General features: G+C 40.5%; 2 protein-coding genes across 2 annotated transcripts in view; both read right to left on the bottom strand.

Annotated features, from left to right (window-relative positions):
* The window catches only part of LOC131922414 (immunoglobulin lambda-1 light chain-like), a 63,078-nt gene that overhangs the window by 14,865 nt on the left and 20,524 nt on the right, over positions 1–27,689 (bottom strand). The gene's annotated exons all lie outside the window — the stretch shown is intronic.
* The window catches only part of LOC131922831 (lysosome-associated membrane glycoprotein 3-like), a 28,178-nt gene continuing 11,784 nt past the window's right edge, over positions 11,296–27,689 (bottom strand). The window contains exon 4 of the mRNA XM_059277687.1: positions 11,296–11,457. Within this exon, the coding sequence (XP_059133670.1) occupies positions 11,296–11,457 (162 nt within the window). The remainder of the gene's footprint in view (positions 11,458–27,689) is intronic.

Below are 27,689 nucleotides of genomic sequence, written 5' to 3'. Positions count from 1 at the left end.
AATTGGCTTTGAAAATTATAAATTTATAAACTCAAGTTCCATTTGCTTTGGGGATGTCATCTTACAAGGACTCCAATTTGCAGTAAGGCTTGTTAAGGAAGGGAATGGCTCAGTTGCCTTTAGCCTACTGGCTATGGGTGGGATAGGACTTCTGTTGGTCTTTTCTGTGTTGAACACACAGATTGCAAGCCCAGCGCCACTTTGAGATCTTTGGCAGCAGTTAACTCTGCTGCTCACACACAATTGAGCCTGTATGATAATGAGTATTCAGAGATGGGTAATGGCTGGGCGTGCTCACCAACCTAAGACAGAGCACCTGTGTGGCCTGGGCAGGCTTCTCCATGACAGGTAAGGTGACCTGCTGTCGTACCACGCAACCTAAGTCAGAAGCTCATTTTTTAGTAAAAGGGGGACCTGTAGGTCCCTGGCCCCTGTTTTGGGTAACTCTTGCCTTGCTTGCTGACCTTGACCTTGATATCCTCCCTATGCTAATTCCCTGCCGGGTTCCACCCTCCTGAATGCTTAAGGAAAGATCTTTGTCTGTGTATCCTGCATAATGGTCATTAACAGCTTAGATGCAAAATTGTAAAACATCAGTAGCAAACTTCTGCCCTCCAGGTTTCTCCCATTGTGCTGAAAGCCTGTATTAAAGACCTCCTCCCTCCTTCAATAAATTACATTGGGGGGAAAATTATACTGTATCAAGCTGATAATTTAAAAAAGTCAATAATAAATGGAAACTCAAATGGCTGAAAGACATTTAAGGAATTGCTCAAATTCCCTAATCATCAGGGAAATGCAAATCAAAATGACTCTGAGATATACCACCTTACACCTGTCAGAATGGCTAAGATCAAAAACACTGAAGACACCTTATGCTGGAGAGGATGTGGAGCAAGGGAAACTCTCCTCCACTGCTGGTGGGAATGCAAGCTTGTACAACCACTTTGGAAATCAATATGGCACTTTCTTAGAAAATTGGGAATAAATCTCCCCCAAGACCCAGCTATACCACTCTTGGGCATATACCCAAGGAATGCTCAATCATACCACAAGGGCACTTGCTCAGCTATGTTCATATCAGCATTGTTTGTAATAGCCAGAACCTGGAAACAACCTAGATGCCCTTCAACTGAAGAATGGATAAATAAAATGTGGTACATATACACAATGGAATACTACTCAGCAGAGAAAAACAATGACATCATGAGGTTTGCAGGCAAATGGATGGATCTAGAAAAAATCATCCTGAGTGAGGTAACCCAGACTCAGAAAGACAAACATGGTATGTACTCACTCATAGGAGGATACTAGATATAAAACAAAGATGACTAGACTGCTACTCACAATTCCAGGGAGGCTACCTAGAAAACAGAACCCCAAGAAAGACACAGGGATTGCCAATGACAGAGAAATGGATGAGATCTACATGAACAACATGGATGTGAATGGGAGTAAGGAAGAGCAAGGGTTGAGGGAAAGAGAGCTTAGGGGAGCGGGAAATCCCAGCTGGATCAAAAACAGAGAGGGAGAACACGGAATAAAAGACCATGATAAATGAAGACCACATGAGAATAGGAAGAAGCAAAGATCTAGAGAGGTCCATAGAAATCCACAAAGATACCCCCACAATAGACTACTGGCAATGGTCAAAAGACAACTGGAACTGACCTACTCTGACAATAGGATGGCCAAACATCCTAATTGTCGTGCTAGAAACCTCATCCAATGACTGAGGGAACTGGATGCAGAGATCCATGGCCAGGCCCCAGGTGGAGCTCCAGGAGTCCAATAGGCGAGAAAGAGGAGGGTTTGTATGAGCGAGAATTGTTGAGACCAAGGTTGGAAAAATCACAGGGACAAATAGCCAAACGAAGGGAAACACATGAACTATGAACCAATAGCTGAGGAGCCCCAAACTGGATCAGGCCCTCTGGATAAATAAGACAGTTGATTAGCTTGATCTGCTTGGGAGGCATCCAGACAGTGGGACTGGGTCCTGTCCTCAGTGCATGAACTGGCTGTTTGGAACCTGGGACTTATACAGAGGCTCAGCCTGGGAGGAGGGGACTGGACCTGCCTGGACTAAATCTACCAGGTTGAACTCAATCCTCAGGGGAGTCTTTGCCTTGGAAGAGATGGGAATGGGGGATGGGCTGGGGGAAGGCGGGGGGGGGGGGGGGGGGTGGCGGGAGGGGGGGTGGCGGGAGGGGGGAGAACAAGGGAATCCATGGCTGATACGTAAAATTAAATTTAATAAATAAATTTTAAAATATTGTAAAACATCAGTAGTGAACTTCTGCCCTCCAGGATTCTCTCATTGTGCTGTAAGCCTGTATTTAAGACCTCCTCCCTCCTTCAATAAACAGCATTGGGGGGGAATTATACTGTATCAAGCTGATAATAGAAAAATAAATAATAAATAAAAAAGAAAAACATGGAAAAAAATAATACAATAAACAACAACCAGGGCAATAAGCCACTACTAGACCACAGCTATCCAACTACAGCCAGACCTGGATAATCCAAGGCAGCTGAAACACAAGAAAACAACCTTAAAAATACCTTTATAGTAGCTTATTATGGTGTATACATGATGAAAGGGCAACAGTTTGTGAAATAGTCTGGACTTGTGAAAAGAAAATATTCCTAGAAAACTATTCTGTGATGCAGCTTATACTACACCTGGGTATGTACCCAAAGGACTGTCCTACCATAGAGACACTTGCTATTTCACGGTCACTGCACCTCCATTCACAAGAGTTAGGTAATTGAATCAGCTAGACATCCATGAACTAATTAATAGATTACGAAAATACAGTTCATTTATACTGTCCTCAGGTTTGGTCTGTAGAGAACAATAAGGAGTGGTGGGCAAGAAACATGGGTCCTGTAGAGTATAAACCCAGAGAAACAAGGAAGGGTGATGTCAGATGCCCAGTCTGAAGACCAAGATCTAGATCCAAAACTTTTCCACCCAGAATCTACAATTCTATAACAAAAGCACCATGTCAAGTGCAGCTGCTGCAGTGTTGGTGAGGTATTCCTGAGGACAGCCAAGCCCACTCTTTTATCACTATGCTCTCAAACTGAGATGGCAGGGCACAGTGTCTATAACACAAACTGTATCACTGGTAAACACTGAAGGAGTCTTTCTGCATTTTTATACAAACAACAAGTACTGAGTCTTGATAATCTCTGCTACATATCATCAATACATCAAAGATATTAGACCTTGGAAGTAACATAAACTATTGCTACCTTTACAAGCATAATGGACTGTGGCTGAGGTGGTCTTTTAAAATATATTTTCAGATTATAATTGAATCATTTTTCAATTTTTTTCCATCATTTATTATATTGTACATTCCTAAGCACAAATATATTCTGTTCAGTCTGTATAATGTTGCTTATATATCTTTTGTATGCATTTAATGATGAATTAGTATGCACAGCACCCCTCAAATATGAGATGTATACAGGAAAGTAGAAATGTATTCCTAAGGGACCAGGCAGGAGATAATAATAATAATAATAATAATAATAATAATAATAATAATACTCACTTCACTTGTATGGAATCCTTTAGAACAGAATGAATGCTTACAAGTGAATGGTATGAGCCATCAATATAGGGACTCCCATTGTTTTCTATTCCTTTCACAGAGCAAGAGCCAAAAAAAAGTACAAATTCATGAAGTTTGGCCAAAAGTATGTATGTGTGTCTTTAATTCCCTCTGCTTCAGTAGCTCCCCCTTTTATCATAACATTGTGGGGACAGTGGACTGTCTGAAAAACTGGAGGTATTGTCAGGGATGTGCTCCCTCAGAGAAACTGAGATCAGTCATTCCTGGACATGAAAAGATGCTGAAGAACTTGAGGAGACACATGAATTTCTACAATAAGGAAGAACAATTAGCAGTTTCATTTATTATATTATAATCATGAACACATAAGCAATTTGCTGAAGCTAATTAACCTGAATGCTCTAAGGTAATCTAAACCCTGTGTCTCCATCCTTCTTGCATCATCATCTTTTTTTATGTTCACATGTATGTCCTATGGGTAGAAACAGGTTTCATCCCCTAATTTTCTCTCTCTCTCTCTCTCTCTCTTTCTCTCTCTCTCTCTCTCTCTCTCTCTCTCTCTCTCTCTCTCTCTCTCTCACACACACACACACACACACACATATACACACACATACACACACATACATACACACACACACACACACACACACACACACACACACACACAACACACATTCACACATGTGCCTCACACATAAACAAGTGCCATACTGTGCAGGTGGACATCAGAGGACACTTTTTAGGAGTAAGTTCTCCCCTCTACCCTGCAGATTCCAGAGATCAAACTCATGTTGTCACACATGGTAGAAAGCACCTTTACCTGCTGAGTCTTCTTTAGGACACCTTGTTGATTGCTTTTATAATTTTTCCTTTAAGATTGTAAAATTTTCCCTTTAAGACATTTATTATCCTTTCCAATTTGTATCCCCTTAATCTCCTTATGTTGTCGTATTGCTCAAGCTTTTGATATTTGCAGATGACATGATAGTATACATGAGTGACCCCAAAAATTCAACAAAGGAACTCATACAGCTTATAAACACCTTCAGCAACATAGCAAGATACAAGATTAACTCAAAAAATCAGTAGCCCTCCTATATACAATTGACAAACAGGCTGATAAGGAAATCAGAGATACATCACCCTTTACAATAGCCACAAATGATATAAAATACCTTGGGGTAACTGTAACTAAGCAAGTGAAGGACCTATATAACAAGAATTTTAAGTCCCTGAAAAAAGAAAGTGAAGAAGATATGAGAAAATGGAAAGATCTCCCATGCTCATGGATAGGCAGGATTAACATAGTAAAAATGTCAATCTTACCAAAAGCAATCTACAGAGTCAATGCAATTCCCATCAAAATACCAACACAATCTTCATAGACCTGGAAAGAATAATACTCAACTTCATATGGAAAAACAAAAAACCCAGGATAGCCAAAAGATCCTGTACAATAAAATAACCTCTGGAGGCATCAAGATCCCTGACCTCAAGCTCTACTATAGAGCTACAGTAATAAAAACAGCTTGGTACTGGCATAAAAACCGACATGTGGACCAATGGAATCGAATAGAAGACCCTGACATTAATCCACACAGCTATGAACATATAATTTTTGGCAAAGAAGCCAAAAGTATACAATGGAAAAAAGAAAGCATCTTCAACAAATGGTGCTGGCATAACTGGATGTCAACATGTAGAAGGCTGCAAATAGATCCATATCTGTCACTGTGCACAAAACTTAAGTCCAAGTGGATCAAAGACCTCAACATAGATCCAGTTACTCTGAACCTGCTAGAAGAGAAAGTAGGAAGTAGTCTTGAACGCATTGGCATAGGAGATCACTTCCTAAATAGAACACCAGTAGCACAGACACTGAGAGAAACAATCAATCAATGGGACCTCTTGAAACTGAGAAGCTTTTATAGAGCAAAGGACACAGTCAACAAGACAAAGTAACTGCCTACAGAATGGGAAAAGATCTTCACCAACCCCACATCTGACAGAGGGCTGATATCCAGAATATATAAAGAATTCAAGAAATTAGACATCAAAATGCCCAACAGTCCAATTAAGAAATAGGCTATAGAGCTAAAAAGAGAATTCACAACAGAGGAAGCTCAAATGGCTGAAAGACATTTAAGGAATTGCTCAAATTCCCTAATCATCAGGGAAATGCAAATCAAAATGACTCTGAGACCTTACACCTGTCAGAATGGCTAAGATCAAAAACACTGAAGACACCTTATGCTAGAGAGGATGTGGAGCTAGGGGAACTCTCCTCCACTGCTGGTGGGAATGCAAGCTTGTACAACCACTTTGGAAATCAATATGGCGATTTCTTAGAAAATTGGGAATCAATTTCCCCAAGACCCAGCTATACCACTCTTGGGCATATACCCAAGGAATGCTCAATCATACCACAAGGGCACTTGCTCAGCTATGTTCATATCAGCATTGTTTGTAATAGCCAGAACCTGGAAACAACCTAGATGCCCTTCAACTGAAGAATGGATAAATAAAATGTGGTACATATACACCATGGAATATTACTCAGCAGAGAAAAACAATGACATCATGAGGTTTGCAGGCAAATGGATGGATCTAGACAAAAATCATCCTGAGTGAGGTAACCGAGACTCAGAAAGACAAACATAGTATATATTCACTTATAGCAGGATACTAGATGTAAAACAAAGAATGACTAGACTGCTTCTCACAACTCCAGAGAGGCTACCTAGTAAAGAGGACCCTAAGAAAGACACAGGGATTGCCAATGACAAAGAAATGGATGAGATCTACATGAGCAAACTGGACATGAGTGGGGGTAATGAAGGGCAAGATAAAGAGAGCTTAGGGGAGCAGGAGATCCCAGCTGGATCAAGAACAGAGAGGGAGAACAAGGAAAGAAAGATGATGATAAATGAAGACCCCATGTGAATAGGAAGAAACAAAGTGCTAGAGAGGTCCCCAGAAATCCGCAAAGATACCTCCACAATCAACTACTGGCAATGGTTGAGAAAAAGCCCGAACTGACCTACTCTGGTGATTGGATGGCCAAACACCCTAACTATCATGATAGAACTCTCATGCACTGACTGATGGAAGCGGATGCAGAGATCCATCCCAGGTGGAGCTTCGGGAGTCCAATTGGCAAGAAAGAGGAGGGATTGTATGAGCGAGAATTGTTGGGACCATGATTGGACAAAGCATAGGGACAAATAGCCAAACTAGTGGAAATACACGAACAGCTAAGGAGCCCCCAGCTGGATCAGGCCCTCTGGATAAGTGAGACAGTTGATTAGCTTGATCTGTTTCAGAGGTAGCCAGGCAGTGGGACTGGGACCTGTCCTTAGTGCATGAGCTGGCTATTTGGAGCCTGGGGCCTATGCAGGGACACTTTGCTCAGCCTGGGAGAAGAGGGGACCGGACCTGCCTGGACTGAATCTACCAGGCTGAGCTGAATCCCCAGGGGAGTCCTTGCCCTAGAGGAGATGGGAATGTGGGGTGGGCTGGGGGGGGGCGGAGGAGGGAGGACGGGGGAATTTGTGGCTGATATATAAAATTAAATTAAATTATAAAATAAATTTTAAAAAGACATTTATCAAATCACTGCTTATTCATAGGTAATTACAACATCTATGTCTTATATAATAATCTCCAAATGGTGACTTTAGAAATAAAAGGTCTCAAGTTGACTGGTAAGTCATTCCATGGGCATCAGTGATCTTCCTCTTCAAGTCACATGTTTTATTGCCAAATGAGCTCATGAACAAAGTGTCCCTGGTGGCAGAGATAGATAGTCAAGGAGACACCAACATGGATTCTGATCACCATTTGACTTGGCCATACCCTCATCTCTGTGCTGTCATTAGCACACTATTCTCTATGGGCTGCAGGTTGATGGCCTCTGTTATTGTGACTGCCTAGCTCTTGTTCTCATTGTTACTAGTTTCACATTAGATGGCATTTGATTTTCTTGTTTTAAATGCTTCTATCAAAACCATTGTGTATGGACATACAGATCCCTCACCCACAGTCATGGTATTCCACTTATCTTTTCTGAACACAGAACCAGTTCCACTGCCATTCAAGCACCATAACGCATCTGAACTTGGTCACCATTTACATTTTGAAGTACCTGTCTCATCTGGGAAATGAACTTAGAAAACTCAGTTAAAAAAAAAGATATCTATGGTAACATTTATAAGATATCATTACAAGGATTGCAAGATGTCATTTGGACACCCATGTCCCTTATCTTCTTTTCCTCTTGCTTTGATACCCAACAAAAGCAACTTACGAGGTTTGTTTCATCTCCTGTTTCCAGGTTACAGTCCAGCATAGCAGGTAAGTCGCAGCACCAGGAGTGGAAGAGAGCTAGTCGTACTGCACTCACACTTAGGAATGGAGAGCAATGAATTCAGGCAAGTCAATGCACATCTTCTTTTTACCACTCTTGCATAGTCTGGAATCTCCTGGCTAGGGTATGTTGCTATATATACCCTATCTCAATTAATATAATCAAAATAATCACTCATGGTCAGTCCCAGAGCCCCATCCCACACAATTCTAAATTCTGACAAACTGACAACACTAGCCATTACTCCATGTATATTGAAAGCCACCATCTAATGTATGATATTACTTCTCCTACATTAAACTTGATTACTGCAAGAATTAAGGTTTTGAAATAAGGTTAATATGTTCCTTTTTACTATAATTTTAAAATTTTTGTCAGTTTCATAAATCCATACCACATTTACCATCTTCTATTTTCTTTCCTCTTCCTTTTTATCCCATTGACCCAATTCTATATTCCCAATCTGTTTTTAAGTCTTTATGTGTATGTGTGCAAGACTTGTGCAGGTAGCCATGGCTGTAGAATTTTCATAATATCCCAACATCATCCCTAGATACAATGTTGGTTTCATATCTCTGCACCTTGAAAAAATAATGATATAGTACAGAGATCAGAGTTGCAGAAGGAATGTATTTCCCCAGGGAGCTGAACAATGACTGCACTGTCTTCTATGTGTAGTACTTAAGTAACTTCATGCTAAGAAATCATCAAATGAAAAAACAGGTTATTGGCTAGTGACTGACTTATACTACCACAGATGAATGTGGAAGATGCACTAGGACTGCGTCGAAGAGTTTTTTGTAATGAGAAATCCTTTCTTGATCAACAGTTAGTCACACAATATATACAGTCCTTATTAACAGGTTTGGTGATGGATCAGCAGGTAGAGTAAAGATTTGCTTAATCCAATCTGGCATGATCACTTCATGGATCAAAACTAGCAAACTTTTTTTCCTGATTTCAGAGAGAATATGAAATCTGTAAAGAAGAAAATACCAATTTTAACCAAATCTGTTTTTTCATATTTTGAGAGAAATATCTTGAAATGTATATTTTCAAATAATTTTTCTACTCCTTATATCCCAGTGTCATCCATGATAAAATGCTTTCTACAACAGTTAAGTGCACATTTCAGTATTTAAGTTATATGATACTGAAGTGGAAAAATAAACAATGAAGACAAACGTGTATCTTCTATGGCCCTTGAAAGAAATTAATTCCTGGCCTCAGCTCAAGTAAGACAAAGGCAACAGCTGTTATGAAGACTCTTGTTATAGTAGGTAGAGCATGGTTAACCTTGTCAACTTTATTTGGGGATTGTGTGACACATGGGAACGTGCATGGCCTTGATACAGACAAGTGTGGGCTGTGGTAGCATTTTGATGTAAATGTTTCATCTTTATTTCCCAGATTGGAGACATCAGTATTTCTGGTTGTAGGGATGACATTTTTTTTCAAGATGAGAATATATAGGATACAACTCCCACTTAGTAGCTCACACCTAAGTATTTCCTGATAGAGTGTATAATTGTCTGCTCATGCCAGGATGGATTTAACTCACTTCCATAACCGGGAGTACTGAATACATGAGGACGTTTTTCTTTTTTACAATGGGACAATTAATAATTGGAAGCAGAAGGAGCATTTGGATATTCACACTAGTTGCATCATCACCTTCTGGGTATAGCGATGTCTTCAAAATCCTTGATATTTCATATGAAAGATAATTGGTCTTCATCATTTGGTTTCTTGAATAACAAGTCTGAGAGATAATTGAACTACAGGGAGGCTTATAAACAGTGAGGACAAGGCAGTGGGAAGAAGGAAAAGTAATCCTAGGATATCTCTTTTGGGAATATCCTAAATTGAGGTACTTGGTACAAGAACCTCGAGTTTTTATCTTTAAAAATCATTAAACTAAACATTTCTGTGGAGGTCATGAATGCAGGGAGGCAAGTACTAACTGTGCATTCTACTGAGAGCACCTCTACCAGATGACAGAAATAAAAGATTTAGTAGATGTTTTTTATTTAACAGAGATCCCTTTATATCCACTATTCTGAATTCCTCTCTTCAATGTACTGGACTGTCATAAAGTCCTAGGATTTCAGGAGCAAAGACCAGTTGAATCCTTGAAGGAAGTTACCCATAGAACTTGCAGAGGAGGCTCACACATCACAATAAGGAAGTGTGGAGACCTGGAACATGCATGGATGTATCATTCATTTTTCTCTTCACTGATGTGCCCTTTTCCTCATCATTCTTCACCTAAACAAACATTGGGAAAGTGTATCGCTGACAGCTCCAAACCTGCCCAATCCATTCACTATTGAGCCTTCTGGAGGACTAGAAGGAAAAGGCAGCTTGGAAGTCTCAGGTGTGAATGAGGTAGACCCAGACATGTTCATGGGTTTGCCTCCGGTCCACCTGTGGCTACTGGAAAATGATGCAAATTACAGAGAAAGAGATTTTGAGTCACTTCTCCATCTGCCTAAATCACTGTGAATACTGTTATCATTACCATATGCTGATGATCAGTAATAGACAGCCTCATCCTTAGGCTGGGATCCACTGATGGTCAAGGTGGCTGTTGTCCCTGAACTGGACCCAGAGAATCGGTCAGGGATCCCTGATGGTCACTCACTATCTTCGTATATCAGTGTCAAAATGGTCTGGACTGGCTTTTGTTGAAACCAGTGAGCATATCTTTTTGGCAATTGGTCCCCAGAGCAAGTGATTTTGACAGTCTCTCCTACAGTGACTGATGCTGAAGGTGGCTGGGTCAGCTCCTAGGAGGCCACAGAACCTGTAAGAAAGAGAGGGTAAATATGTCAAAGTATAAAGACTCATCTTTGGGATTTAAATCTTAAGTCTGGTTCTCCTATGAGCCTGGGGAGAGGGCTGAGTTCACCTGCATAGAAAAAGAAAAGATGAAGGAGAGGTGCCCAGACCATGATGAAGATGCCTCAGCACTCTGTGTTCTGAAATCACAGCACATCTAAGCCCCTGCAGGCTTCTCTTATTGCCTCTCTAGTCTGTGGGGGCAGTGTGTGGTATTTATGCAAATTTATTCCATCTCTGAGGCTCCCCAAGGAGAGTTAGTGGGGAGCTTACCTTACTAGAATGGAATCCTTTTTCATCAGGGTTTGGCTTAATTCATTTCTTATATAACACATTTGGTAGTTTGCAATCACCTGCTTTTGTGGATCCCTCAAAATTCCTTGTTTCAGATATGGTGACTGCTTCCTCCTACACTGTCCCCATTCTCACAGTAAAGTAGCAGCTGTCATGAGGAATTCATTCTTGTCAATTTTGTGTCAGTGTTTAACATGATCTGGTTTAAGGTCCACACTGAGAATCTGGTTCATCAGACCCATCTGGCAAGTACCCTTCAGTCCCTCTCTTCTCGGTGAATGTCCTTAGGGCTACAGTTGTGCAGAGCTCCGCCAGCTGGAAAGAATCTGTCTGACCTAAAGAAAGCCCTGTTACCAGAGCTGTGATCTGAAGCAGGGTGAGAGTCCACATTCATGCTGTGGGATGGTCTGTATGTCAAATTGCTCTGATTGGTCAATAAATAAAACACTGATTGGCCAGTGGCAGGCAGGAAGTATAGGCAGGACTAACAGAGAGGAGAATTGAGAGAATTCTGGGAAGTGGAAGGCTGAGGTGGGAGACACTGCCAGCCTCCGCCATGACAAGCAGCATGTGAAGATGCCGGTAAGCCACAAGCCACATGGCAAGGTATAGATTTATAGAAATGGATTAATTTAAGATATAAGAACTAGATAGCTAGAAGCCTGAGCCATTAGGCCAAACAGTTTAAATAATATAAGCGTCTGTGTGTTTATTTTATAAGTGGGCTGTCAGACTGCTGGGGCTTTGTGGGACCCAGAGAGAAAATTCTCCAGCTACACATTTGTCTCCAGAGTCTAAAGATCTTATCCAGGAACAGACACACAATGCCCCTCCCTGATCTGATTACATATGAGTGCAGGTGCTGCATCCTGACATCAGATGTCTCAGGAGATGAGGTAAAGGAAAGGGAGAAGTGCAGAAGGTTTCTGAAATGCTCAGGAGAAGACAAGTCACTGCAGGGCTACCTGGAGAGCAGGGACAAGACACAGACCGCCATCTTGGGTGAAGAAAACAGGCCCAGGAAACCCATCCTCTCACACTGAGTGTCCAGAGTGGTCTCCCTAGAGACTCTCAGTGGGAGTTTGCCCAGGATAGTACCTGGGCCCAGACTTTTTCAATGCATTGTCTAGATGGTTCCCATAATCCTGCTAGTATCTTTGGGCTTATAATGGTTTTTTTGTTGTTGTTGTTGTTTTTGTTTTTTGGGGACATGGTTTTTCTGGGGCTTATAATGTAAGTCTGACCCAATGTAAGCTCTACAGCTCAGAGCATAGAGTGCACACTTTTCCTCTGTTGACCTTCAGGGCTGCCCTCTCAACAGTTCCCTGTCAGATCTTTGCTGAAGCTCTGGCCTAGCGCCTCATAACAGGAACTTCTCTTTCAATTGACCACAAACCCTATCTGTTGACAGTGTGGCGGGGGAGGGGAGGTAGCAATCCAGTCTGATTCTACCAGGTGTACCCACACTGGTATGCTTAGAGGACATAGTCACTCTGTTCAAGGGGGTTGTGGCAGTGGAAATCCTGTGAGCTTCTCTAAATGTCCTTTTCTGGTGCTTTGTTTTAATTCATGGATTGTAGAGGAATTTCACATGTTCCTGTATGGAAACATTTTTACAGGATTTTTATAGTTTCACTGAACATGTAAAGTCATCAATGAAGGCAACTTTAAAATACACTGGTGGGTACAGAAGAGAGGCAGGTACAATGAGATGGGGGAGCTATTCTGCAGGTCTGAGATGCTATCTGTTGTCATCATTAGCTCTTGGACAGGCAAACAGTAGTATTCTGCTAAGTTAACAGCTTCTGAGAGGTTTCCATTTATTATCATGAGGTTTTAGTTCACATACAGAGTGGAGCAAGGAATGGCTGTTCCAGAAGGCTAGCACTAACCCAGGATAAAGTAATTAGCCCCTGAAACTATAAATATCCCATCTCTCCACAGTACTAAAATTCCAAAGGGTCCATCAGTCTCTGCAAAGTCTCTTCCAAACCCTCACCAGTCTGCAAAACATGAATGACTTTAAACTCAGCAAGATCTTGTACTGTTTTAGCCAAAGCAGGAGCCATCGTCACCTCAGTGCTAATGGGTCAACTTTCTGCCATAGATATTCCTGTGTCCAGATGCCATCAACACTGTCATCTGTTACTGTCATTAGGACATCATATCCTTCATAGTTCAGACATGGTACCCCTGCCTTGACTGCTCTTTTCATGAAACCAGAAATCTCCTATTTTGTCAGTTAAGGTCTGTTACTACCACATAAAGAACACACTTCCTTTGAGTTGCTGTCCTTGGGTTCTCAAAGAAGAAAGAGTTTCCAGGGGGTTCCCGAACATTGTATCTTCTCAGATACCACACCTATGTTCAACACATGAGTGCCCTCCACATGTGTGCAGCACATGACTTTCAAAAGTAGGAACCCAGTTTTTAGTTTACAATGGATATGGCACTTCAAAGGGTGCAAACAGAAGGAAAAAAAAGGCAAGGTTACACACAGAACAGACACAGATCTCCCATATCCAGAAGGTGGCACACCTGTCCCTAATCCATGCCTTGGACACTGTTGTGAATTGAGGTGTTGAGACATAGAGATAAAAATAAAACACAGTGGCTGAATGGCTGAGAATGTGTTTCACACAAATCACTCCTGTCCTCCCTTATCTCCTGGCTGTTCTGATGAGTCCAATGTAACCTGCAGTTGGTGTCTCTGGAACTGAGCCCAGACTGGAAGTAGAAAACCTATGGACAATTGGATGTTTGCTGCATTAGGCAGCTCAGGCTTGCCTCTTGCTGGTATTTCTGTACTATTATTTCTTTTCTCTCCAGTGTCCTGAACTTTCTAGCCCATCTCCATTTCTTTATGACTTTCCCCTGACCCAAAGAACAACACACTAACAGGGAACCCCAAGTCAACAAACTTGCTGGGAAACAGGGACCCCACAGCTGCCACATTTGCTTAAGACTGAGAGTGTGCAACAGCAACCAAAGAACTGAACGCCCCACCAACAAAGATGGGACCAGATATCTACACCAAGAAACACTTCAGTCATCATAACTTCAGATGTCAGATCCAAGCATAAAAACACAAACATGAACAACCAGGACAATATGCTTCCTACAGACACAGGATTACTATTGTGCCTGGGCCTAAAAGAATAATTGAGCTGAAGCACAAGACAAGAACTTGAAACTATCAATTGTGACTATGTCCAAAGACCCAAAAGAGAATATGAATAAATGCTTTAATGAAGACTATGAAAACACACAGTTGAATAAAATAATTAAAACAACTCCAGACATGAAAGTAGACTTTAACAAGGAAATAGCATTACTACTGAAAACCCAAACTGAAATGAAACTGGGAGTAAGAAACTCAGGATGCTTAACAAAAACATCACTGGTAAGCCTCACCAAGAGATGAAAAAGACATGAGATACTGAATTGCATTTCATAAAAATGGTAGAAGAAATAAACAGCTCAACCAAAGAAAATGTGAAATATATATAGAACAGTAGTGTCATACACATCCAGGACATATGGGGCACAAACCTATTGATATAGGAAAAGAAAGCTAGCTCAAAGGAAGAAAAAATACTTAAAATTTTTTCTGTTTTCTTTCTCCCATAACTGCTCCTATTCCTCCCCAAATAAAGTTTTTTTGACTAGCTATATCTATCTATCTACCTATCTACCTGTCTGTCTCTACTTCTCATGAAAACCCACAAATACAAAAATAAAACATCAATAATACAAAACTGCCAAATGAAACCAGAATGTCAACAAAGAAAGAAACAAAAGAAACCCAGGGACTTCATTTTGTGTTCGCAAAACATTCTTGGACAGTGGCATGCCCTGGAGTATAGTTACTATATCCAGTGACACCTGTTAACAAAAATACACTTCCAGCAAGTATCATTATCTAATAACTTCTTAGTTAGGAATGTCACCCCTTGTCTACTTCAACCATTCAATGCTGGCACCCTGAATGCCTTCAACCCACATGCCTTGTGTGATCTGTCACAGTCTCTGTGACTTCAAATGAGCATTGGTTCGGTTGCATCTGGAAGACATCATTTCCTACAAGTCATTCACCACTTCTGTCTCTTGCAATCTTTCTGTGTCTTCTTCCACATAGATCGCTGAGACTTGAGTGGAAGGGTCAGGTGACAGAACCTAATTTAGGCTGAGGGATTCACCTACTTTTTTTATCTGTGTATTATACAGCTGTGAGTCTCTGTGCTGACTCCCATATACTGCAGGAAGAAGTTTCTCTGCTGAGGTTTGGTCAAGGCACTGATCAACAGGAATTACATATGTCATTAGGAGTCATTCCATTGCAGTATTCTTTTAGCAGAATAATACTAAAGTTTCTATGAGTCATGTGACCTACATAGTCCCATGGCTTTTGCCACTTCAGCAGTGTCAGGTATGGTTTCCATCTCATATACTGACCCTTAAGTCCAATCAAAGGAGTTGGTTATTCCCATAACATTTGTGCCACAATTGCACCAGTATACCTTGCACACTATTCACCTTTGTAGGTTCCAGGATTTACATCTGGAGGTATTGGTGATTATCTTTCTCCTTAGGTAGTGTGCAAAGTACCTTTCAGCATCATGAATGCAAGTCAGTAGTAGTAAAGCTTCTAGTTAAGGTAGTTAGGAACCAGCTCAACAACACTGGAAAGTGTCATAAGCAATAGAACCATTCAGGTGTGGAATAGCATTCAATAACTTTGGTAATCTTTTGTGATGTTTGCTCATTCCATGTGACCTCTTTGTCTAATGACTCAGGAAAATGTAATCCATTCTTGGCACATCAGGCTTTACTTGGGGTCATAGTATGTCTATTTGGGACATTGTCTCCTGCATTATATGGTGGCTCCATTTAGATTCCTTTCATAAGTGTACGTATTTTAGGAAGCTTCCACAGTAGTAGGTGTCATAAGGCTTTTCAAAAGGACTTTAGTGTCAGTTATCTTTCCTCATAAACCTCCCTTTTCCTTTTTTTTCCATCCCCTTCCCATTTGATCCTGCAATTATAGGTTCCCTTTTACTCTCTACATGATCCATCTTCTATTCCTTCTTATTTGGGAGCTCTTCTCCTCCTCCCTGATCTTATCTTTCATGGGTATTCAGATTGTAGCACACAGATTGGAAGCTTATAAGTTAATATCCAAATATAAGAGAAAATGTATAATATTTGTCTTTGTCATCTGGGTTACCTCACTGAGGAATATTTTTCTCAGTTTGATCTATTTACCTAAGACATTTCTTAGTTTTGTTTTTTTTAAGACGTACATAATATTCCATTGTGTAAATGTACTGTTTTCTTTATCCATTTGTCAGTTGTTCTGATATAGCATTTTTTCTGATTGCTGGCTGTTATGAATATAGCAGAAATGAGCCTGGATAAGAAAATATGTCTGCACTAGGATGCAGAGACTTTTGGGTATATGCCTAAGAGTGGTATATTTACACCTAGAGGTAGATTAATTCCAGCTTGCTGAGAGAACACCACAATTATTTCTATGATGGTTGTTTCTGTTTACACTCCCATCAGCATTAAATACACATTCCCCTTTCTCCACATTGTCTCCATCACATGCTATCATTTGTTTAATTGATCTTGCTCAATCTGATTGAAACAAAGTTAAATTTCAGATTGCTTTAATTTTCATTTTCCTGATTGCTAAAAGACAGTAAAAGATACCAAGGAAATAAGGCCTTTTAGACACAGCAGGAATTATGCACATAAGAGTTAGAGACTGTGGCAGTATGCACAAGGGCCTGCACATGGTAAGCCAGATGGGTTCCCAATGCTGAGAAGAGAAGTGGACACAAGCTCCCGTCCCTAAAACAGAAGCTATCTCCAATTGATAACTGCTTGCAAAGAAAATTTTTTTGTTCTCTAATAAACTATCACTAGTTATACAAACCACACTAAAGGATAGTCCCATACCAGCAGTAATTTCAAATAGGAAACTAACTCAATGGTACTTTTGCATGGTTTTTATCTCATAGTTCTCTATATGAGATTATTTTAATTTTGAAGTTATTTTTTACTATTTATTGGCATTTACAATATTGTGTTTTTATGAGACCTTTTTGTATTTTTTGGAATGTATGTGTTTCTGGTGGTTTTTTTTTCTTTTTTTTCTGTCTGTTTATTTTAACCTATACTGCTCTGTTTGTGTTTATTGTATTCTGTTTATTAGATGCCTGTTTGTTTTCTAATGACAGATAAATAAAGTGTATGGATTTGGGTGGGTGAGGATGTAGGAAGGATCTGGCAGTTGTTCGTCATGGTGGAGGTGAACTGTGATCAGAATATACTGTATGAACGTTCTGTTCAATTAAAAATAGGGTCATTTTTTAAAAAGAAGAAGCAAATAAACAGCTCAATGAAATCAAGAACAAAGACAGAAATTAAAGAGAATAAATGTCTGAACTATGTCCAAGAAAGCAGAAATTAATATTTGACAGAAATGACAAAAACTATCTGAAACTTGAGAACATAGTTAAATTAGGAAATAGAAATCCTGAAGGGGCTCAGCCTAGACCCCATCCCTGGGCACCAGCCACTCTAGGGAAGACCTGCCCAACTTGGCCCCAGGTTCTGACCACCGGGCAGGTTCCCTTCTAGCCCTACCAGGAAGGCTCCCCTTCTCCAAAACCCCCAGCAGACCCTGCAATCTCCATCCCCTGCCCCCATGCCCATCCGCCAGGGACCCCAGCCATTTCCTAAGACATAGAGACCGGCCCCCAGCTCCCATCCTGCCCTGGACTTCCCTTCTGGACCAGAGGTAAGTGTCGGGGCTCAGCCTAGACCCCATCCCTGGGCACCAGCCACTCCAGGGAAGACCTGCCCAACTTGGCCCCAGGTTCTGGCCACCGAGAAGGTTCCCTTCTAGCCCTACCGGGAAGGCTCCTCTTCTCCAAGACCCCCAGTAGACCCTGCAATCTCCATGCCCTGACCCCACGTCCATCCACCCAAGACCCCAGCCACTTCCTGAGACTTAGAGACCAGACCCTAGCTCCCATCCTGCCCCGGACTTCCCTTCTGGACAAGAGTGTCCATCCTGCCCTGGACCTCCCTTCTGAACAAGAGTTCCCATCCTGCCCCAGAGTTCCCATTTGGACAAGAGAGCTCCCATCTGGACAAGAGAGAGAGACTTCCTGAATCTGTCAGCTCTGTCTGAACCAAGTGTGCTGATAAGACCAAGAACGAACCACAAGGAGATGGGCAGACATCAAGGCAGAATTACATACAACAAAATGAAGAGCAATACAGCATCACCAGAACCTAGCCCTTCTCCAACATCTAGACCTGAACATCAAAAATTGGAAGAAGCAGAAGAAAACAGCCTTATGAATAACATCATGAAGAAGGTAGAGGCTTATATAGAGGAAAAGACAAAAAAAAATGGGAAGAACACTATAAAAAACTAAGGAAAGAACAAATAAAGTAGAAGAAAACAATAAACTCCTGAAAAAAAAAAAAACAATAAAGCCCTGAAAGAAAATCATGAAAAAGCAATGAAACAAATGAAGGAAACAGTCCAAGACCTGAAAAGGGAAATAGAAAAAATGAAGAAGACACAAACAGAGGGAATGTTGGAAATAGAAAATCTGAGTAAACGATTGGGAACTTCAGATGCAAGTATAACCAACAGAATGCAAGAGATGGAAGAGAGGATCTCTGGCATTGAAGATATGGTAGAAGAAATAGATTCATCAGTCAAAGAAAACACTAAAGCCAACAAAGTCATGACCCAAAATGTCAAAGAAATTTGGGACTCCATGAAAAGACCAAACCTACAAATAATAGGGATAGAAGAAGGAGAAGAATACCAACTCAAAGGCACAGAAAATATATTCAACAAAATCATAGAAGATAACTTTCCCAACTTAAAGAAGGGAATGCCTATGAAAATACAAGAAGCCTATAGAACACCAAACAGACTAGAACACAAAAAAAAGTCCCCTTGCCACATAATAATTAAACAACTAAACATACAGAATAAAAAAAGAATATTAAGAGCAGCAAAGGAAAAAGGCTAAGTGACTTACAAAGGCAAACCCATCAGAATAACACTTGAATTCTCAATGGAGACTTTGAAAGACAGAAGGACTGGATAGATGGAATGCAGACACTAAGAGACCATGGATGCCAGCCTAGACTAATATACCCAGCAAAATTTTCAATCATCATAGAGTGAACAAGACATTCCAAGAAAAAGCCAGATTTAAACAATACTTATCCACAAACCCAGCCCTACAGAAAGCACTAGAAGGAAAATTCCAACCTAAGGAAGTCAGATACACCCACAAAAACCACAGGCAATAGATAAAGCCACAGCAGTAAATCCCAACGAAGAGAAGTACACACACACTACCACCAAAAAATAACAGGAATGAACACTCACTGGTCATTAATATCCCTTAATATCAATGGACTTAATTCACCTATAAAAAGACATAGGCTTACAGAATGGATACAAAAGCAGGACCCATCTTTCTGCTGCATACAAGAAACACACCTCAAATTCACAGATAGACACTACCTAAGAATAAAAGGCTGGGAAAAGTCTTTCCAATCAAATGGTTTTAAGAAACAAGCAGGAGTAGCCATCCTGATGTCCAGCAAAATAGATTTCAAACTAAAATCAATCAAAAGAGATCAAGAAGGGCATTACATACTCATCACATGAAAGATCCACCAAGATGAAATTTCAATTCTGAACATTTATGTCCCAAACACAAGGGCACCCACATATGTAAAAGAAACATTACTAAAGCTTAAATCCCATATAAAACCCCACACATTAATAGTGGGAGACTTCAACACCCCACTTTCACCACTGGACAGATCTCCCAAATCGAAACTTAACAGAGAAATAAAGGACTTAACTGATGTTATGACTCAAATGGACTTAATTGATATCTACAGAACATTCCATCCTAACAAAAAAGAATATAACTTCTTCTCAGCACCCCACGGAACCTTCTCTAAAATCGACCACATACTTGGCCACAAAGCAAATCTCAAAAGATACAAAACAATTGGAATAACCTCCTGTGTTCTATCAGACCACCATGGTTTAAAGTTAGATTTCAACAACAACAAAAACTACAGAAAATCTACAATCTCATGGAAACTAAATAATGGTCAAATGAATCACCAATGGTTAAGGAAGAAATAAAGAAAGAAATTAAAGACTTCCTAGAGATCAACAAAAATAAAGAAACCACATACCCAAACTTATGGGACACTATGAAAGCAGTGCTAAGAGGGAAATTCATAGCACTAAATGCCCACATAAAGAAGTTGGAGAAATCTCACACTAGTGACTTAACAGCACACCTGAAAGTTCTAGAACAAAAAGAAGCAAAGTCTCCCAGGAAGAATAGATGCCAGGAAATTATCAAAGTGAGAGCTGAAATCAATACAATAGAAACAAAGAGAACAATATGAAAAATTAATGAATCAAAGAGTTTGTTCTTTGGGAAAATCAACAAGATAGACAAGCACTTACCCAAACTAACCAAAAGACAGCGAGAGAGCATCCAAATTAACAAAATCAGAAATGAAAAGGGGGACATAACAACAGACATTGAGGAAATCCAGAGAATCATCAGGTCATACTTCAAAAACCTCTACTCCACAAAACTGGAAAATCTAAAAGAAATGGATAATTTTCTGGATAGGTACCACATACCTAAGTTAAATCAAGACCAGATAAACTATTCAAATAGTCCAATAACACCTAAGGAAATAGAAAGAGTCATTAAAAGTCTCCCAACCAAAAAAAGCCCAGGACCAGATGGTTTCAGCGCAGAATTCTATCAGATCTTCAAAGAAGAGTAAATAATAATACTCTTTAAACTGTTCCACACAATAGAAACAGAAGGAATATTATCAAACTTCTTCTATGAGGCTACAATTACCCTGATTCCTAAACCAAACAAGGATACAACAAAGAAAGAGAACTACAGACCGATCTCCCTCATAAACATTGATGCAAAAATACTCAATAAAATACTGGCAAACAGACTCCAAGAACACATCAAAACAATTATCCACCATGGTCAAGTAGGCTTCATCCCAGGGATGCAAGGGTGGTTCAACATACAAAAGTCTGTCAATGTAATACACCATATAAACAAACTCAAAGAAAAAACCACATCATCATCTCACTAGATGCAGAAAAGGCATTTGACAAAATCCAACACCCCTTCATGATAAAGGTCTTGGAGCAATTAGGAATACAGGGAACATACCTAAACATAATAAAGGCAATTTATAGCAAGCCAACAGCCAACATCAAATTAAATGGAGAGAAACTCAAAGCGATTCCACTAAAATCAGGAACAAGGCAAGTCTGTCTGCTCTCCCAATACTTATTCAATATAGTACTTGAAGTTCTAGCCAGAGCAATAAGACAACATAAGGAGATCAAGGGGATAAAAATTGGAAAGGAAGAAGTCAAGCTTTCCCTATTTGCAGATGACATGATAATATACTTGAGTGACCCCAAAGATTCAACCAAGGAACTGATACAGCCTATAAACACCTTCAGCAACATAGCAGGATACAAGATCAACTCAAAAAAATCAGTAGCCCTCCTATATACAGTTGACAAACAGGCTGAGAAGGAAATTAGAGATACATCACCCTTTACAATAGCCACAAAGGATATAAAATACCTTGCGGTAACACTAACCAAGCAAGTGAAGGACCTATATGACAAGAACTTTAAGTCCCTGAAAAAAGAAATTGAAGAAGATGTCAGAAAATGGAAAGATCTCCCATGCTCATGGATAGGCAGGATTAACATAATAAAAATGGCAATTTTACCAAAGGCAATCTACAGATTCAATGCAATCCCCATCAAAATACCAACACAATTCTTCACAGACCTGGAAAAAATAATACTCAACTTCGTATGGAAAAACAAAAAACCCAGGATAGCCAAAAGAATCCTGTACAATAAAACAACCTCTGGAGGCATCACGATCCCTGACTTCAAGCTGTACTATAGAGCTAGAGTAATAAAAACAGCTTGGTACTGGCATAAAAACCGACATGTCGACCAATGGAATCGAATTGAAGACCCTGACATTAATCCACACAGCTATGAACATATAATTTTTGACAAAGAAACCAAAAGTGTAACAATGGAAAAAAAGAAAGCATCTTCGACAAATGGTGCTGTCATAACTGGATATCAACGTGTAGAAGGCCGCAAATAGATCCATATCTATCACCGTGCACAAAACTTAAGTCCAAGTGGATCAAAGACCTCAACATAAATCCAGCTACTCTGAACCTGATAGAAGAGAAAGTAGGAAGTAGTCTTGAATGCATTGGCATAGGAGATCACTTCCTAAATATAACACCAGTAGCTCAGACACTGAGAGAAACAATCAATCAATGGGACCTCCTGAAACTGAGAAGCTTTTGTAGAGCAAAGGATATGGTCAACAAGGCAAAGCAACAGCCTACAGAATGGAAAAAGGTATTCACCAACCCCACATCTGACAGAGGACTGATATACAGAATATATAAAGAACTCAAGAAATTAGACATCAAAATGCCCAACAGTCCAATTAAGAAATGGGCTATTTTAGAACTAAACAGAGAATTCTCAACAGAGGAAACTCAAATGGCTAAAAGACATTTAAGGAATTGCTCAACATCCCTAATTATCAGGGAAATGCAAATCAAAACAACTCTGAGATACCACCTTACGCCTGTCAGAATGGCTAAGATCAAAAAACACTGAAGATACCTTATGCTGGAGAAGATGTGGAGCTAGGGGAACTCTCCTCCACTGTTGGTGGTGGGAATGCAAGCTTGCACACCACTTTGGAAATCAATATGGTGCTTTCTTAGAAAATTGGGAATTAATCTCCCCCAAGATCCAGCTGTACCACTCTTGGGCATATAACCAAGGAATGCTCAATCATACCACAAGGGCACTTGCTCAGCTATGTTCATATCAGCATTGTTTGTAATAGCCAGAACCTGGAAACAACCTAGATGCCCTTCAACTGAGGAAGGGATAAATAAAATGTGGTACATATACACAATGGAATACTACTCAGCAGAGAAAAACAATGACATCATGAGGTTTGCAGGCAAATGGATGGATCTAGAAAAAATCATCCTGAGTGAGGTAACCCAGACTCAGAAAGACAAACATGGTATGTACTCACTCATAGGAGGATACTAGATGTGGAACAAGGATGATTGGACTGCTACTCACAACACCAGGGAGGCTACCTGGAAAACAGGACCCCAAGAAAGACACGGGGATCGCCCAATGACAGAGAAATGGATGAGATCTACATGAACATCCTGGACATGAGTGGGGGTAATGAAGGGCGAGGGTCGAGGGAAAGAGAACTTGGGGAAGCGGGAGATCCCAGCTGGATCAAGAACAAAGAGGGTGAACAAGGAATAGGAGACCATGGTAAATGAAGACCACATGAGAATAGGAAGAAGCAAAGTGCTAGAGAGGCCCACAGAAATCCACAAAGATGCCCCCACAATAGACTGCTGGCAATGGTCGAGAGACAGCCCGAACTGACCTACTCTGGTGATAGGATGGCCAAACACCCTAATTGTTGTGCTAGAAACCCCATCCAATGACTGAGGGAACTGGATGCAGAGATCCACGACTAGGCCCCGGGTGGAGCTCTGGGAATCCAACTGGCGAGAAACAGGAGGGTTTATATGAGCAAGAATTGTTGAGACCAAGGTTGAATAAAGCACAGGGACAAATAACCAAACGAATGGAAACATATGAAGTGTGAACCAATGGCTGAAGGGCCCCCAACTGGATCAGGCCCTCTGAATAGGTGAGACAGTTGATTGGCTTGATCTGTTTGGGAGGCATTCAGGCAGTGGGACCAGGTACTATGCTCAGTGCATGAGTTGGCTGTTTGAAACCTGGGGCTTATGCAAGGTCGCTTGGCTCGGCCTGGGAGGAGGGGACTGGACCTGCCTGGACTGAGTCTACCAGGTTGATCTCAATCCTTGAGGGAGTCTTTGCCCTGGAGGAGATGGGAATGGGGGTGTGCTGGGGGGAAGGGAGGGGGTAGGAGGAGGGAGAACTAGGGAATCCGTGGCTGATATGTAGAATTAAATTATATTGTAAAATTAAATTAAATTAAAAAACAAATAAACAAATACAGAAATAAATACATAAACACATAAATAATAAAAAATAAAATGAAAACATGGAAAAAGTGGCAAATGGATTTTGCCTTCGGCTAATATTTTAGTCAGTGTTCTATTGCTGTGAAAAAACACATGATCACAGCAACTCTTACAACAGAAAGCATATGACTGGAAGCTTGCTTATAGTTTCATAGGTTTAGTTCATTACCATCCTGATGGGGAGAATGATTGGCACACGTGGCACTGGAGAAATAGCTAAGATTTCTACATCCTGATCCACAGGCAGCAGAAAGAGACTGTGCTTGGTGTGGGTTTTTGAAATTTCAAAGTCCACCCACAGTGACACACTTCCTCCAACATGACCACAGCTACTCTAACAAGGCCACACTTATATGAGCTGATGGTGGCCATTCTTATTCAAACCACTACAGATAAGGACAGAATTTCTAACAGTTTATGAAGTGGCCTTGGTTACACTTCTGCCATTCTATGTTGCATATAATGTACAAAGCAGTATTCTCAGCACTGATGATTTTAAAATCAAAATATGGATCAACTCTAAAAACCATTTATGGAGATGCTCCATTTCCAGCAGTATCTTGTATTAAAGACAAAGTTTGGTTCTTTATATAAAAATTAAATAGAACATTCATCTCATGAGAATGAAAATTTGTTTCCATCTTGAATAGTGGTGAAACTCAATAACTCCTGGTTCAAGTTGCAGACAGTCAGGAGTCCCAAGCCCCGAGGACAAGTCCCACAGGTGCCAGGAGCACCACAACTCAACAAGCATTGCAGTGAAACCTGAAGACCTAGGAAGAGGACCAGATCTGACCCAGCATAAGGCCACAGGCATGCAAGAGGAGTTCCACAACATTATGTGATAGAAGCTGTGGACCCAGGGAGGAAACCCAAGATGTCCATCCTTGAGTAAGACCCACAGGCCTCGGAAGTCTTACAACTCCCAGCAAAAGCTGCAGGTATGACCCAGGACAATACCTGACTCTCAGAAGACTAGAGGTAAAGCCTAAATACCAATTCCACAGAGCAGACCTCAGTGCTACTATGACTTGGTCTTCTTCTGAACATCATAAACATCTACACTGAAAGAAGATTTTTACCTTGATTTTTAAAAAAGAAGAAAGGAAGAAATGAAAAAGGAAAGAAAAACTCAACTAACAAGCTAACTCCAGATGTGCAAGCCTTGGCACAGAAACAAAACACTGAAGTATCATGTCTTCCTCCATAATTCCTCATTTCATAATGATAGCTCCCAATGAGAACTATTTGGAAAAAAAACTTCTAAAAAAAAGAATAATAATTACTATATTCAGACAACTCAAAGAAGACACGAATGAACAAAAGAACAAAGCATTGAGTGAGATAAGGAAATCTATTCAAGATAAGAAAATAGAATTCAATAAAAAGAACCACTGGAAAAATCAAAGTAAATTATACTGGAAATGAAAAAGTCAGTAAGTCTAATTGACATCTCACTGGAAAGCCTCAGAGACAGAGTGCAGCATGTGGAGAACATCTGGGCTTGAAGACAAGGTAGAAACCTGTTGGATCTGTTCTCTTGTGAATATGTCCTTTGCCATGGGAGCCTGTGGTCCTAAGGAGAAATTATATTTCTTCCCCACTAGCAATCTCCAGGGCAAGACAGCAAGCAGTTCAGCAAATCTCATCAATAAGAGTCCTGTTAATCATTATCCTCTTACCATTCCACCACTCGGCTTGAAAGACCCTAACCCTTCAGGCTTACACCCCCCAAGCCCCAGGAAATGAGAAACTAAAAATCTAGTTCCAAGGGCAACCTGACTCAGCCACTATTCAACCTGTAACAATGTAACAATGTAAAAAGATTTCTGTTAAGAGAGATGTGCTCAGCTGTGACTGGGATAGTTGTAAGTGTTCCAGGAAGGACCACTGTGACCTTTGTGTAAACTCCACTCCCACCCTGATACCCCCCTTGAGGTTTCAGGAAGAATATACATGTGGATGTGGCTGTACCCACTCTGTGATCAGACCATGATCTTGTGAAACAAAATTGTATAGGAATTGTAATCTTATGGCTTTTGTGGGTTTTTCCTTTAAAAGCCCCCATGTGGCTGCAGTAAGATGCGACTCTTGCTCCCAGGACAAGAGTTTGCCCGACTGTATAGCCACTTTAATAAAAACCTCATGCTGTTGCATCAACTGGACTGGAGTCTGGGTTCTTGGGGCGCCCCCTGGAGAGGGTAGTATCCTGGGTCTGGGGTCTATCAGGCTCTTAGCTATAACATCTATTACACTGTAAGGAATGGAAACTCCTTGTGGTTTAAGGGTTTGCCTTTTCTCTGTGTAGCCATTCTTAAGCAGGAATGATTTTGCTTTCTAAGAGTCATTTCATGATAAATGGTGATTATTTTGGGCTCAAATTGAGTGTGAGCAGCTTCTAAAAACATGTAAATCTTCTAACAGATGCCAGGGATATTGTTACATATCCTACAAGACATAGAACATATCCCACACCAAAAGTTTATCTAGCCCCATATATTGATGTTATGTTAAAAAATGTCAGTTCATCCAGAAGCAACATTTAAAGAGTGACAGACTGAAGGGTAGAATCCATTATAGCTTTGGAAAAATCTACAAACTTTTACTGCTGACACATATTTCATAAAGCAGATCTGTTACATCAAAATCACAGTACCAGGAAAAATCTGGCTTGAATCTGTCTTTTTGTGTGTTGATATAGTATTAAAATGTTGAAAAAAAATGTATTGCAGCATTTAAAGTTGCATTAAAAAGCCCAAGTTTCACCAGGCGGTGGTGGTGCATGTCTTTAATCCCAGCACTCGGAAGACAAAGCCAAGCAGATCTCTGTGAGTTTGAGGCCAGCCTGGTCTACAGAGCAAGTTCCAGGAAGGCACCAAAACTACACAGAGAAACCCTGTCTTGGAAAAAAAAAGAACCAAAAAAAACAAAAACAAAAACAAAAACCTGGATTTCTGACTTCTTAAAAACAGACTATCATGTTTTCACCCATATGCAAACTATTTAACAATTGGGATAATTGGCAGGTGCTCAGAATGTGCATTTGACCTTCCTGGATGAACTGTCTGCAGGAAAGATGAAGGACTGCCTGGTGACATGAGCCCTTAATTCTAGATACTTGGGGAGGCTGAGGGAAGGGAATAGCAATCTAGGCCATTGAGGGCTACAAAATGATTCCACCTGGATGATTTTAGTAAGCCCCTGTTGCAAATTAATAAAACAAATATTCAGTGGTAGAGCACTTGCCTAGTATATGAAGCCCTTGGTTCAATCTCCACCCTGAAAAAAGAGAAAACACAGTGGAAATTCCCAGGTCAAGACACCAGCTCTGTCACCTGCTCCTTATCATTCCCTCTCACCTTAATGTT

The sequence above is a fragment of the Peromyscus eremicus genome, chromosome 12 (assembly GCF_949786415.1).
Source record: "Peromyscus eremicus chromosome 12, PerEre_H2_v1, whole genome shotgun sequence".
Taxonomy (NCBI): Eukaryota; Metazoa; Chordata; class Mammalia; order Rodentia; family Cricetidae; genus Peromyscus; species Peromyscus eremicus.
This window is presented reverse-complemented; position numbering and strand designations above follow the sequence as displayed.